Below are 15,773 nucleotides of genomic sequence, written 5' to 3'. Positions count from 1 at the left end.
CTTATTCAAAGTTATGGCATGCTTGGTTCAATAGCTATTTACGAGAGAAAACCGAATATCCACCAAATATCCAGTAAAAAAACGAATTTAGCATCGGCGCTAAACCGAGCCCACGCCCTCTCAGAAGCCCTTCCCCTAACGTCTAGCCTACAGTCCCAGGAGTCTCTACTTTGTGCGCATGGGCAGAGAAACTACCGCTTGTTATTATTGTAAGAATAATTCCTCTTATGAAAATGGCGTCGAGTCAGGGAGGTGTGGGAGCTGTAACTGCTCTTCCAAACCATCACTTATCCAACGGACCTCACTGGAACCCGGGGATCAACCAGCATCAGCTCCACACGGCCCGGAGTTTAGACCGCGCTCTGGAGGATGCTGTGTGCTCAGGGACGTTGAATCTTAGCGGGAGGAAGCTGAGAGACTACCCTGGACTGTGCTATGATCTTACTGATACAACGCAGGCAGGTGGGTTTCCGAAGTGCTCGCTGTTCCTGAGACCCGCTGGCTTCAGCTGGTTGAACAAATAGGCGTGCCATGCAACAAGGTAGCAAAATATGTATACAATTGAACGTGGTGCGCACTATTATATTAGCCTACCATGGGCTATTTTCACAAACAGCTCTGTTTGATGAATAGTGCAATAGACACAGTGTTGCATTGCCTTTCTTAATCGTGGTGTCTTCGCAAGGAATAGAATGGCTGAGCTGAATGTGTAAAAATGTGCCATAGTATTCACGTTCTCTACAATTGTGATTGCAATGCCGCGGCAACGGTTTGTTTAGTTGTTTTGGTCGTTTACTCCCCAATTGCTCCCTTGTTGATACCATATGCATGAATGAAATGACAAGCGCAACCAAGTCAGGGCGATAGAGTGGCTTTACATTAACCTACATTTAGATGGTGAGTAGCCTGGCTAGGTGAAGCAAATTATTAGCGAATGGGAAGATGAATCGTAAACCCCAATGAATATTTATGCATGTTCACTGAAATGCTATTTTGTCTATTTTGTCTCTGGTAGACGAAGACAAAAGATACGCCGTCTCCATAGCCACAATGATGGGTGTATAGGCGCATTACCCCCTTGTATGTACGAGATCGATTTGGATTGAACAGACACATTCGTTTAATTTCTGTTGAATCATAATTTTAAGTGAATAGATATGACATGAGTATATGTATATTTTATTCTCAAGAGGTCAAATATCACATGTCGATTTGAGAGTACAATGTATGCTGTTCACGTGGTTGAACACATAGCAGGCCTATACTATACACTGTCAATAGCCTACAGTTTATTGAATCCATGTAGATAGCTTATGTATGTTTTGGCAGAATGAAGCATTCATTTGTCTTATGAAATGATGATGCTGCTGGATTCCCACACTGCAGGGTCTAATAGCCAACTGTACATCATGCATGTGGTGCCTGATTGTGTGGCTTCTGAAGCCAGGTGGTGGAATTATTGATGGTGGTGATGAGAGACAGAATGCAGTTTAACATACTGAGCTTCATGCTTGTTATTACTTGGCTGGACAATTTTTAGGGCCTTCCTCTGACACTGCCTGGTGTAGAGGTCCTGGATGGCAGGTAGCTTTGCCCCAGTGATGTACTGGGCCGTACGCACTAACCTCTGTAGTGCCTTGCGATCGGAGGCCGAGCAGTTGCCATACCAGGCAGTGATGCAAGCAGTCAGGATGGTGCAGAGGTAGAACCTTTTGAGGATCTGAGGACCCATGCCAAATCTTTTCAGTCTCCTGAGGGGGAATAGGTGTTGTCGTACCCTCTTCATGACTGTCTCGGTGTGCTTGGACCATTTTAGTTTTAGGACATTTTAGGACACCAAGGAACTTGAGGCTCTCAACCGGCTCCACTACAGCCCCGTCGATGAGAAAGGGGCGTGATCGGTCCTCTTTTTCCTGTAGTCCACAATCATCTCCTTTGTCTTGATCACGTTGAGGGAGAGGTTGTTGTCCTTGCACCACATGGCCTGGTCTCTGACCTCCTCCCTATAGGCTGTTTCGTCGTTGTCGGTGATCATCTGTTGTGTCATCGGCAAACTTGATGATTGTGTTGGAGTCGTGCCTGGCTATGCAGTCATGAGTGAACAGGGAGTACAGAAGGGGTCTGAGCATGCACCCCTGAGAGGCCCCTGTGTTGAGGATCAGCATGGCGGATGTGTTGTTCCCTAACCTTACCACTTGGGGGTAGCCCGTCAGGAAGTCCAGGATCCAGTTGCAGAGGGAACACTTATTTTAACTTAATATAATACATCAATAAAATCAATTTAGCCTCAAGTAGATAATGAAACATGTTCAATTTGGTTTAAATAATGCAAAAACAAAGTGTTGGAGAACAACATAAAAGTGCAATATGTGCTATGTAAGAAAGCTAACATTTCAGTTCCCTGCTCAGAACATGAGAACATATGAAAGCTGGTGGTTCCTTTTAACATGAGTCTTCAATATTCCCAGGTAAGAAGTTTTAGGTTGTAGTTATTATAGGACTATTTCCCTGTATACCATTTGTATTTCATTAACCTTTGACTATTGGATGTTCTTATAGGCACTTTAGTATTGCCAGTGTAACAGTATAGCCTCCGTCCCTCTCCTCACTCCTCTCTGGGCTCGAACCAGCAACACAACGACAACAGCCACCACATCGAAGCAGCGTTACCCATGCAGAGCAAGGGAAACAACCACCCCAATGCTCAGAGCGAGTGAAGTTTGAAACGCTATTAGCGCACGCTAACTAGCCAGCCATTTCACTTCGGTCACACCAGCCTCATCTCGGGAGTTGATAGGTTTGAAGTCATAAACAGTGCAATGCTTGACGCACAACGAATAGCTGCTGGCAAAACGCACGAAAGTGCTGTTTGAATGAATGTTTACGCGCCTGCTTCTGCCTACCACCGCTCAGTCAGATACTTAGATACTTGTATGCTCAGTCAGATTATATACAACACAGGACACGCTAGATAATATCTAGTAATATCATCAACCATGTGTAGTTAACTAGTGATTATGATTGATTGTTTTTTATAAGATAAGTTTAATGCTAGCTAGCAACTTACCTTGGCTTACTGCATTTGCGTAACAGGCAGTCTCCTTGTGGAGTACAACAAGAGAGAGGCAGGTAATGGTTTGCAAGCCCTGCCACATCCATGAACACCAGTGCCGGTGTAGTACGATTCGATCTTAGTCCTGTATTGATGCTTTGCCTGTTTGATAGTTCGTCTGAGGGCATAGCGGGATTTCTTATAAGCTTCCGGGTTAGAGTCCCGCTTCTTGAAAGAGTCAGCTCTAGCCTTTAACTCAGTGTTGCCTGTAATCCATGTCTTCTGGTTGGGGTATGTATGTACGGTCACTGTGGGGATGACATCATCGATGCACTTATTGATGAAGCCCATGACTGATGTTGTGTACTCCTCAATGCCATCGGCGGAATCCCGGAACATATTCCAGTCTGTGCTAGCAAAACAGTCCTGTAGCTTAGCATCTGCTTCATCTGATCACTTTTTTATTGTTCAAGTTATTGGTGCTTCCTGCTTTAATTTTTGCTTGTAAGCAGGAATAGGGAGGATAGAATTATGGTCAGATTTGCCAAATGGAGGGCAAGGGAGAGCTTTGTTTGCATCTTTGTGTGTGGAGAAAATGTGGTCCAGAGTTTTTTTTATTTTTATTTTTATTTTTCTTCTCTTGTTTCACCTTTAACATGCTGATAGAAATTTGGTAAGATCGGTTTGTTTCCCTGCATTAAAGTCTCCGGCCACTAGGAGCGCCGCCTCTGGGTGAGCATTTTTCTGTTTACTTGTGGCTGAATACAGCTCATTTAGTGCAGTCTTTGTGCCAGCATCAGTCTGTGGTGGTATGTAGACAGCTACGAAATATACAAATAAAAACTCTCTAGGTAGATGGAGTATCTCATGATCAGCTGTAGACCACACTAACTCAGGCGAGCAAAACCTTGAGACTTCCTTAGATATTGTGCACCAGCTGTTTATTTATAAAAATACATAGTCCCCTGCCCCTTGTCTTACCAGATGCTGCTGTTCTATCCTGCGAGTACAGCGCACAACCAGCCGGCTGTATGTTGATAATGTTGTCATTCAGCCACGAATCCGTGAAGCATAAGATATTACAGTTTTGAATGTCCTGTTGGTAGTTTAATCTTCCACGTAGGTCATCGATTTTATTTTCCAAAGATTAAACGTTTGCTAGCAGAATGGAAGGCAGTGGGGGTTTATTCGATCGCCTATGAGTTCTCAGAAGGCAGCCCGCCCACCGGCCCCTTTTTCTCCGACTTCTCTTCATGCAAATGACGGAGATCTGGGCCTGTTCCCAGGAAAGCCGTATGTTATTCAGGTTGGACTCGTTAAAGGAAAAAAAGGATTTTGCCAGTTCGTGGTGAGTAATCGCAGTTCTGATGTCCAGAAGTTATTTTCAGTCATAAGAGACCATATCAGCAACATGTACAAAATAAGTTACAAACACCACAAAAAAAACACAATTGGATAGGAACATGTAAAGCGTCAACATTCTTCTCCGGCGCCATCTTAGCTGGTAAGCCTGCAAAAATCACTGAAGCTGGTGACTCATATCTCCCTCACTAGCTTTAAGCACCAGTTGTCAGAGCAGCTTACAGATCACTGCTGCACCTGTACATAGCCCATCTGTAAATAGCCCATCCAACTACCCCATCCCCATACTGTTATTTTATTTATTTTGCTTCTTTGCACCCCAGTATCTCTACTTCACGCTCATCTTCTGCACATCTATCACTCCATTGTGAAATTGCTATATTGTAATTATTTCACCACAATGGCCTATTTATTTCCTTACCGCCCTTATCCTACCTCATTTGCACACACTATATATAGACTTTTTCTATTGTATTATTAACTGTATTTTTGTTTATTCCATGTGTAACTGTGTTGTTGTTTGTGTCGCACTGCTTTGCTTTATCTTGGCCAGGTCGCAGTTGTAAATGAGAACTTGTTCTCAACTGGCCTACCTGGTTAATTTTTAACATTTTTTAAATTTCACCTTTATTTAACCAGGTAGGCTAGTTGAGAACAAGTTCTCATTTGCAACTGCGACCTGGCCAAGATAAAGCGTAGCAATTCGACACATACAACAACAACACAGAGTTACACATGGAATAAACAAAACATACAGTCAATAATACAGTAGCACAAAAGAAAACAAAAAGTCTATATACAGTGAGTGCAAATGAGGTAAGTTAAGGAAATAAATAGGCCATGGTGGCGAAGTAATTACAATATAGCAATTAAAACACGGGAATGATAGATCGGCAGAAGATGAATGTGCAGGTAGAGATACTGGGGTGCGAAGGAGCAAAATAAATAAATACCAGTATGGGGATGAGGTAGGTAGATCGATGGGCTGTTTACAGATGGGCTAAGTACAGGTGCAGTGATCTGTAAACTGCCCTGATAGCTGGTGATTAAAGCTAGTGAGGGAGATGTCTCCAGCTTCAGAGATTTTTGCAATTCGTTCCAGTCATGGGCAGCAGAGAACTGGAAGGAAAGACGACCAAAGGAGGAATTGGCTTTGGGGGTGACCAGTGAGATATACCTGCTGGAGCGCGTGCTACGAGTGGGTGCTACTATGGTGACCAGTGAGCTGAGATAAGGCGGGGCTTTACCTAGCAGAGATTTGTAGATAACCTGTAGCCAGTGGGTTTGGCGACGAGTATAAAGCGAGGGCCAACCAACGAGAGCATACAGGTCGCAATGGTGGGTAGTGTATGGGGCTTTGGTGACAAAACGGATGCACGGAGTGTTGGAGGCTATTTTATAGATGACATCACCGAAGTCGAGGATCGGTAGGATTGTCAGTTTTACGAGGGTATGTTTGGCAGCATGAGGGAAGGAGGCTTTGTTGCGATATAGGAAGCCGATTCTAGATTTAATTTTGGATTGGAGATGCTTAATGTGAGTCTGGAAGGAGAGTTTACAGTCTAACCAGACACCTAGGTATTTGTAGTTGTCTACATATTCTAAGTCAGAACCATCCAGAGTAGTGATGCTGGACGGGCGAGCAGGTGCGGGCAGTGATCAACTGAAAAGCATGCATTTAGTTTTAGTTGCGTTTAAGAGCAGTTGGAGGCCACAGAAGGAGAGTTGTATGGCATTGAAGCTCGTCTGGAGGTTAGTTAACACAGTGTCCAAGGAGGGGTCAGAAGTATACAGAATGGTGTCATCTGCGTAGAGGTGGATCAGAGAATCACCAGCAGCAAGAGCAACATCATTGATGTATACAGAAAAGAGAGTCGGCCCGAGAATTTAACCCTGTGGCACACCCATAGAGACTGTCAGAGGTCCAGACATCAGGCCCTCTAATTTGACACACTGAACTCTATCAGAGAAGTAGTTGGTAAACCAGGCGAGGCAATCATTTGAGAAACCAAGGCTGTCGAGTCTGCCAATAAGAATGTTGTGATTGACAGAGTCGAAAGCCTTGGCCAGGTCAATGAATGCGGCTGCACAGTAATGTCTCTTATCGATGGCGGTTATGATGTCGTTTAAAACCTTGAGCGTGGCTGAGGTGCACCCATGACCAGCTCTGAAACCAGATTGCATAGTGGAGAAGGTATGGTGGGATTTGAAATGGTCAGTAATCTGTTTGTTAACTTGGCTTTCGAAGACCTTAGAAAGACAGGGTAGGATAGATATAGGTCTGTAGCAGTTTGGGTCTAGAGTGTCACCCCCTTTGAAGAGGGGGATGACCGCGGCAGCTTTCCAATCTTTGGGAATCTCAGACGATACGACAGAGGTTGAACAGGCTAGTAATAGGGGTTGCAACAATTTCGGCAGATAATTTTAGAAAGAGAGGGTCCAGATTGTCTAGCTCGGCTGATTTGTATGGGTCCAGATTTTGCTGCTCTTTCAGAACATTGGCTATCTGGATTTGGGTGAAGGAGAAATGGTGGGAGCTTTGGCGGGTTGCTGTGGAGGGTGCCGGGCAGTTGACCGGGGTAGGGGTAGCCATGTGGAAAGCATGGCCAGCCGTAGAGAAATGCTTATTAAAATTCTCAATTATAGTGGATTTATTGGTGGTGACAATGTTTCCTAGCCTCCGAGCAGTGGGCAGCTGGGAGGAGGTGCTCTTATTCTCCATGGACTTTAGTGTCCCAGAACTTTTTTTAGTTAGTACTACAGGATGCAACTTTCTGTTTGAAAAAGCTTGCCTTAGCTTTTCTAACTGCCTGTGTATATTTGTTCCTAACTTCCCCGAAAAGTTGCATATCACAGGGGGCTATTCGATGCTAATGCAGAATGCCACAGGATGTTTTTGTGCTGGTCAAGGGCAGACAGTTGTGGTGTGAACCAAGGACTATATCTATTCCTAGTTCTAAATTTTTTGAGAGGGGCATGCTTATTTAAGATGGTGAGGAAGGCACTTTTAAAGAATAGCCAGGCATCATCTACTGACGGGATGAGGTCAATGTCATTGGGCGGCAGGGTAGCCTAGTGGTTAGAGCGTTGGACTAGTAACCGAAAGGTTGCAAGTTCGAATCCCCGAGCTGACAAGGTACAAATCTGTCGTTCTGCCCCTGAACAGGCTGTCATTGAAAATAAGAATTTGTTCTTAACTGACTTGCCTAGTAAAATAAAAATTAAAAAAATTCCAGGATACCCCGGCCAGGTCGATTAGAAAGGCCTGCTCGCAGAAGTGTTTCAGGGAGCGTTTGACATTGATGAGGGGTGGTCGTTTGGTTGCAGACCCATTACAGATGCAGGCAATGAGGCAGTGATTACTGAGATCTTGATTGAAAACAGCAGAGATGTATTTGGAGGGCGAATTAGTTAGGATAGCATCTATGAGGGTGCCTGTGTTTACTGATTGGGGTTGTACCTGGTAGGTTCATTGATCATTTGTGTGAGATTGAGGGCATCAAGTTTAGTTTGTAGGATGGCCGGGGTGTTAAGCATGTCCCAGTTTAGGTCACCTAGTAGCACGAGTTCAGAAGATAGATGGGGGGCAATCAGTTCACATATAGTATTGAGGGCACAGCTGGGGGCAGAGGGAGGTCTATAGCAAGCGGCAACAGTGCGAGACTTGTTTCTGGAAAGGTGCATTTTTAGAAGTAGAAACTCAAATTGTTTGGGTACAGACTTAGCCTGCAGAGTTCTGTATTACTATTATCTTTGCAGTAGATTGCAACACCGCCCCCTTGGGCAGTTCTGTCTTGGCGGAAAACGTTATAGTTAGCAATGGAGATTTCAGGGTTTTTGGTGGTTTTCCTAAGCCACGATTCAGACACGGCTAAGACCTCTGGGTTGGCAGAGTGTGCTAAAGCAGTGAGTAAAACAAACTTAGGGAGTAAGCTTCTAATGTTAACATGCATGAATCCAAGGCTTTTACGTTTACAGAAGTCAACAAATGAGAGCACCTGGGGGGTGGGAGTGGAGCTAGGCACTGCAGGACCTGGATTAACCTCCACATCACCAGAGGAACAGAGGAGAAGTAGGATAAGGGCACGGCTAAAGACTATGCAAACTGACCGTCTAGCACGTTCAGAACAGAGAGTAAAAGGACCAGGTTTCTGAGCTTGATAGCATAGATTCAAGTCATAGTGTACAGACAAAGGTAAGGTAGGATGTGAGTACATTGGAGGTAAACCTAGGCATTGAGTAATGAAGAGAGAGATATAGTCTCTAGAGATGTTTAAACCAGGTGATGTCATCACATATGTAGGAGGTGGAACAACATGGTTGGTTAAGGCATATTGAGCAGGGCTAGAGGCTCTACAGTGAAATAAGACAGTAATCACTAACCAGGACAGTAATATTGATATTAGAGAGAGGCATGCATAGCCAAGTGAACATATGGGTCCAGGGCGATTCAGACAGTTAGCAGGCCGGAGCTAAACAAGCCAGCAGCTAGTAGACCAGGGCAAGCTAGCAGTTAGCATGGGCTAGCAGTTAGTTGACCAGGGCAAGCTAGCAGTTTATTTATCCGTTATTTTACCAGGTAAGCAGCAACGAACTGGGGATTATTAGGTGACCGTGATGGTTTGAGGGTCAGATTGGGAATTTAGCCAGGACACCGGGGTTAACACCCCTACTCTTACGATAAGTGCCATGGGATCTTTAATGACCTCAGAGAGTCATTTAACATCCCATCCGAGAGACTGCACTCTTCACAGGGCAGTGTCCCCAATCACTGCCCTGGGGCATTGGGATATTTTTTAGACCAGTGGAAAGAGTGCCTCCTACTGGCCTTCCAACACCACTTCCAGCAGCATCTGGTCTCCCATCCAAGGACTGACCAGGACCAACCCTGCTTAGCTTCAGAAGCAAGCCAGCAGTGGTATGCAGGGTGGTATGCTACTGGGTTAGCAGACCGGGTTAGCAAGCAAGCAGTTAGCAAGGGCTAGCAGTTAGCAGGCAAGCTAGCAGTAAGCAGACCAGGGCCCGGCAGTTTAGCAGTTAGCAGACTGGGTTAGCAAGCAAGCAGATAGCAGGGGCTGGAAAGTTAGCCTTTGGGGGGGGGGGGGACATCGCAATGGGGGTAAGTCTGTTTTTGCCTCTTCGTGCGGTGACGTCGATAGACCAGTCGTTGAATTAGTAGGGTTCCAAGTAGCTCTAGGTAGCTAGCAGGCCGACATTGTAGCTCAGGAGTATGCTTCGGTGGTAGCACAGGAACCCTGGCCGGGCTAGCTTCAAGCTAAATTGGTGCTTGCTCTGGGATGGAAACACTAGACAGGAGTAGTCATCCGGGATTGCGGTTAGCTAGTTGTGAAGATCCAGATGAAAATGGTCCGTTTGCGGTAGGATATCCGGGGATGAAAATAACAGGTCCGTTATGCTCTGGTTAGAGTCACGTTGTTCGAACTATCGAGAGCTTTCTGAGCTGAAGGTTAGCTGATGACCGCTGGCAATGGATTGCTGACTGATATCTGGTAGTTAGCTGGCTAGCTTCAGTTGAGGGGTTCCAGATCCGAAGTAAATATAAATACTTTAGGGAAAAAAAGCAGATCCACGCCACATTGGGTGAGGCGGGTTGCAGGAGAGTATTTAGATGATGAGATTTAGCAAAATAATTTAAAGGATATGCGACGAAAAATATGTAAAACGATATATACAAGGGACACGACAGGACAAAGACGTCTGACTGCTACGCCATCTTGGCATCTTAAATGAAGGTGAAATTTAAAAAAAGCCTGCTGACACCGTTGGTAGACCTCAGAAAAGCAAACAGTTAATGAATGTACTGAACAAGACTCCTTTTCCTTTCAATCTTTTACCAAGATTTGAGCAGAGATGCATATTTAGTTTATTTAAAAAGGAGGATGCAGATAAATGATTGTTGACATCGATTAAGCATAATGTTTATGGCTCTAGATGGTAGGAAAAAGTAGTTTAATGTGCTTGAAAAAAATGTTAAATTCTCCAATTTAGCCCACCTCCCGTCCACCCCAAAGCCTTCCTCACGTAATTTGGGCCCCCTCAGATTATGGTGGTGCATGACTCTCCTGGTGTTCAGTACTGTAGTGGGATGAGTCTCAATTATTCTGTGAATAGGACAGTGATCTAGTATGACAATGATTCTAAAGGGCTATTCATAATGTGCGTGTTATGTAAAGTTGTCTGTTTTGGTTGCAGTCGTCTGCTGTCAAGGCCTCTGATGGAGTTAGTGCCCATGTGTTAAAACAAAACTAGCTGTTTCTGGGTCAACCCCCTGTCAGCTCCTGAATTAACACACCCACTGTTTCTAAACAAGTCACTAGTTTCAGAGGAACAGAGTCTTCCTTTTGCAAACCCAGGGTAACTAACTCAAGAGGAAGTGACTGTATAGGAGTTGGTTTGTGTTTCTGTGTGTTTGTATTTGTTGCTTGGGTGTCTGTAATTATGTCATTGCATGGTCTTGGTGGGCAATGTAGGCTACTCGGGTGAGCTAGTTGACAAATGCAAACACATCAGGCAGTGTCTCATAACAAATGAAGGGGAAATGGCAAACACCAGCCTAGTCAGATTGAAAATAGCTCCTAGCCTGTGATGTTAGGGAAATTATTTAAATCAGGTTTCACAAAGGTCTTAGTTAAATTGAATACAGAGTAATAAAGTTCATTCCCACTGGGCACATACTGGTTTCTGTTGAACCAACGTAGAATAGAAATTGATTTGAGGTAAAGAATTGTGGTAAAGAATTGTGTCCTATATGCAAGAGTCCCCTCTACTTATACTGAACAAATATATCAATTAAATGCAACATGCAAGAATTTCAAAGATTTTACTGAGTTACAGTTCATATAAGGAAATCAGTCAATTGAAATATATTCGGCACTAATCTATGGATTTCACATGACTGGGAATACAGATATGCATCTGTTGGTCACAGATACCTTAAAAAAAAGTAGGGGCCTGAATCAGAAAACCAGTCAGTATCTGGTGTGACCACCATTTGCCTCATGGAGTGTGACACCTCCTTCGCATAGAGTTGATTAGGCTGTTGATTGTGGCCTGTGGAATGTTGTCCCACTCCTCGTCAATGGCTGTGCAAAGTTGCTGGATATTGGCAGGAACTGGAATACGCTGTCGTACACATCGATCCAGAGCATCCCAAACATACTCAATGGGTGACATGCCTGGTGAGTATGCAGGCCATGGAAGAACTGTGACATTTTCAGCTTCCAGGAATTGTTTACAGATCCTTGCGACATGGAGCCGTGTGGATGAATGGCATGACAATGAGCCTCAGGATCTCGTTGCGGTATCTCTGGATTCAAACTGCCATAGATAGAATGCAATTGTGTTCGTTGTCCATAGCTTATGCCTGCCAATACCATAACCTCACCGCTACCATGGGGCACTCTGTTCACAATGTTGACATCAGAAAACCACTCACACACACGACCCAATTCACATGGTCTGCAGTTGTGAGGTCGGTTGGACGTACTGCCAAATTCTCTAAAGCAATGTTGGAGGCGGCTTATGGTAGAGAAATTAACATTAAATTCTCTGGCAACCGCTTTAGTGGACATTCCTGCAGTCAGCATTCCAATTGCACGCTCTCTCAACTTGAGACTTCTGTCGCATTGTGTTGTGACAATTGCACATTTTAGAGTGGCCTTTTACTGTCTCCAGCACAAGTAGCACCTGTGTAATGATAATGCTGTTTAATCAACTTATTGATATGCCACACCTGTCAGGTGGATGGATTATCTTGAGAAAGGATAACTCACTAACAGGGATGTAAACAAATTTTTGCACAATTAGTGAGAAATAAGCTTTTTGTGTGTATGAAACATTTCTGTGATTTAAAAAAATATATATATTAGCTCATGAAACATGGGACCAACACTTTACATGTTGCCTTTTATATATATATTTTTTCAGTGTAGATAGGAGAGACCTACAGTATGCCTACTAGACTGCCACAGAGATGTTCATTTATTCTCGCCTACTTTGAAGTGCTGTGTTTGAATTATACATGGAATGTTCCTTCAGCCAGCTAACGAGATACTTGCTGGTCTATTTTTGGAACGAGATGCATTTGTTAGCTGCTAAAAACAAACATACTAACGTCACAGTTTGATCAGTTCAACAAATTATCTGACTGACTTCAATCTTGTGACATGATGACCGTGTGAGTTGGTTTCAGCACATCATAGTAAGTGTTAAGTGTATACTGTTGCTATGGTCTATCACTGGACAAGAATACCAGAGCGACGTGTATAAAATAAAAATGCATCATACCGAGTCATGAGAAGCTGTGAATACAGGAAGTTTGTGAGCACTATTTCTGGCATGGCTGTGTGCGCGTGTGTGTGTGTGTGTGTAGTGGTGACCGAGCAGGCTTATTGTCTTATCAGGTAGGATGTAATGTTCCTGTCAAAGGCAAAACCTGCCAGTGAGAAGTTACTTGGCGAGTTATTTAAGTGTAAGGATAGTGAGGACCTGTGAAAGAAGAGAGCTATGCCGTCCATGTTGACATTGAACACATGGAGTGTTGATACTGATTTAGAGTGTTGTTGCAGACAGTATGTAAGGCAAGAAGACGATTGGCTGAATATACTGCTATGGGTGTGGTGTGTTTGGTCAGTGCTGCTACATTCACCTTTTTCTCTGTGCTACAAAAGGATATGTTTGCTGTAGATTAGTGCTGCTAAAGGAAGTGAGGACAAGCAGATGGATAAAGAAGGCTGTTTTGGTTTTATAGAAGGTGCATTTCCATTCACACATGATTGTAACACCTTGTAGTGTAGAATGTGAGGATAGGTGAACAGTGGCCAAAAGGGCTTTTGCGTTTCTTCCCTTTTGCCATTTTCCACAAGGGATTCCTCTTGATGATGACTTTGTCATATTTGAGAGAGAAAGAAATGGAAGGCATACAATGTTTAAGCTGGCATTATCAAATCCTCCATTAAATCTCAACTGGCAGATGGAGATAGTCCTGTTCAAAGAACACTGTTGGGATGAAAGGAGAAATGCGTCAGTTGCATGGATAATGTGTTCTATTTCTACGCTGATTTTAAGTCCAAGTACATGACTTCTGGTTCAGAAAAAGAAACCTCTCTATTTTAGTTTTAGGACGATTGAGTCAGTAGCGCTTTGAATAGCAGTTGACAGATGGATCATGTAAAGGTTTTAATGATTGTGATTTCTTTATCCAAGTAGACAATTCTTGCACATGACACTGACAGTCATGACATGAAAATAATTGTCATTAGTTCAGAAAAACACATTATAGATAGATGGTTGGATGAACCAGGGCAGGCACTTCTTCTCTCTTCTTCAGGAGGATATGTTCATGGTAATTTCCATGAAGAAGAACACATGAGCACCAGGGCATTTCCAACTCAATCATCAAGTTTGCGGACGACACAACAGTGGTAGGCTTGATTACCAACAACGACGAGACGGCCTACAGGGAGGAGGTGAGGGCCCTCGGAGTGTGGTGTCAGGAAAATAACCTCACACTCAACGTCAACAAAACTAAGGAGATGATTGTGGACTTCAGGAAACAGCAGAGGGAACACCCCCCCCATCCACATCGATGGAACAGTAGTGGAGAGGGTAGCAAGTTTTAAGTTCCTCGGCATACACATCACAGACAAACTTAATTGGTCCACTCACACAGACAGCATCGTGAAGAAGGCGCAGCAGCGCCTCTTCAACCTCAGGAGGCTGAAGAAATTCGGCTTGTCACCAAAAGCACTCACAAACTTCTACAGATGCACAATCGAGAGCATCCTGGCGGGCTGTATCACCGCCTGGTATGGCAACTGCACCGCCCTCAACCGTAAGGCTCTCCAGAGGGTAGTGAGGTCTGCACAACGCATCACCGGGGGCAAACTACCTGCCCTCCAGGACACCTACACCACCCGATGCTACAGGAAGGCCATAAAGATCATCAAGGACATCAACCACCCGAGCCACTGCCTGTTCACCCCGCTGTCATCCAGAAGGCGAGGTCAGTACAGGTGCATCAAAGCTGGGACCGAGAGACTGAAAAACAGCTTCTATCTCAAGGCCATCAGACTGTTAAACAGCCACCACTAACATTGAGTGGCTACTGCCAACACACTGTCAATGCCACTGACTCTACTCCAGCCACTTTAATCATGGGAATTGATGGGAAATGATGTAAATATATCACTAGCCACTTTAAACAATGCTACCTTATATAATGTTACTTACCCTACATTATTCATCTCATATGCATACGTAGATACTGTACTCTATATCATCGACTGCATCCTTATGTAATACATGTATCACTAGCCACTTTAACTATGCCACTTGGTTTACATACTCATCTCATATGTATATACTGTACTCGATATCATCTACTGTATCTTGCCTATGCTGCTCTGTACCATCACTCATTCATATATCCTTATGTACATATTCTTTATCCCCTTACACTGTGTATAAGACAGCAGTTTTTTTTTTGAATTGTTAGTTAGATTACTTGTTCGTTATTACTGCATTGTCGGAACTAGAAGCACAAGCATTTCGCTACACTCGCATTAACATCTGCTAACCATGTGTATGTGACAAATAAATTTGATTTGATTTGATGTAAAAGGACACATGAGCACCAGGACATTTCCATGTAAAAAGGACACATGAGCACCAGGGCATTTCCATGTAAAAGGACACATGAGCACCAGGGCATTTCCATGTAAAAAGGACACATGAGCACCAGGGCATTTCCATGTAAAAGGGCACATGAGCACCAGGGCGTTTCCCATGTAAAAGGGCACATGAGCACCAGGGCGTTTCCATGTAAAAGGGCACATGAGCACCAGGGCGTTTCCATGTAAAAGGACACATGAGCACCAGGGCGTTTCCATGTAAAAGGGCACATGAGCACCAGGGCGTTTCCATGTAAAAGGGCACATGAGCACCAGGGCGTTTCCATGTAAAAGGACACATGAGCACCAGGGCGTTTCCATGTAAAAGGGCACATGAGCACCAGGGCGTTTCCATGTAAAAGGACACATGAGCACCAGGGCGTTTCCATGTAAAAGGGCACATGAGCACCAGGGCGTTTCCATGTAAAAGGGCACATGAGCACCAGGGCGTTTCCATGTAAAAGGACACATGAGCACCAGGGCGTTTCCATGTAAAAGGACACATGAGCACCAGGGCATTTCCATGTAAAAGGACACATGAGCACCAGGGCATTTCCATGTAAAAGGACACATGAGCACCAGGGCGTTTCCATGTAAAAGGACACATGAGCACCAGGGTGTTTCCTATGTAAAAGGACACATGAGCACCAATGGAAAAGGGGTCTTAG

General features: G+C 44.2%; 1 protein-coding gene across 5 annotated transcripts in view; it reads left to right on the top strand.

Moving 5' to 3' along the window:
- The first annotated feature begins 200 nt into the window (after nt 1-200).
- Nucleotides 201-15,773, top strand: part of LOC109872701 (leucine-rich repeat and calponin homology domain-containing protein 2) — a 77,777-nt gene continuing 62,204 nt past the window's right edge. For 3 of the 5 annotated variants that reach the window (XM_031807639.1, XM_031807636.1, XM_020464009.2), the window contains exon 1: nt 203-462. In XM_031807639.1, coding sequence (XP_031663499.1) covers nt 228-462 — 235 coding nt within the window. In that variant the 5' untranslated portion in view covers nt 203-227. Of the gene's footprint in view, nt 463-15,773 lie in introns of all 5 variants that reach the window. The other 2 variants (XM_031807634.1, XM_031807635.1) reach the window with 2 other exon arrangements.

The sequence above is a fragment of the Oncorhynchus kisutch genome, linkage group LG28, assembly GCF_002021735.2.
Source record: "Oncorhynchus kisutch isolate 150728-3 linkage group LG28, Okis_V2, whole genome shotgun sequence".
NCBI classification, from domain to species: Eukaryota; Metazoa; Chordata; class Actinopteri; order Salmoniformes; family Salmonidae; genus Oncorhynchus; species Oncorhynchus kisutch.
Note: the sequence above shows the minus strand (reverse complement) of the source record. Positions and strands in the feature narration are given on the sequence as shown.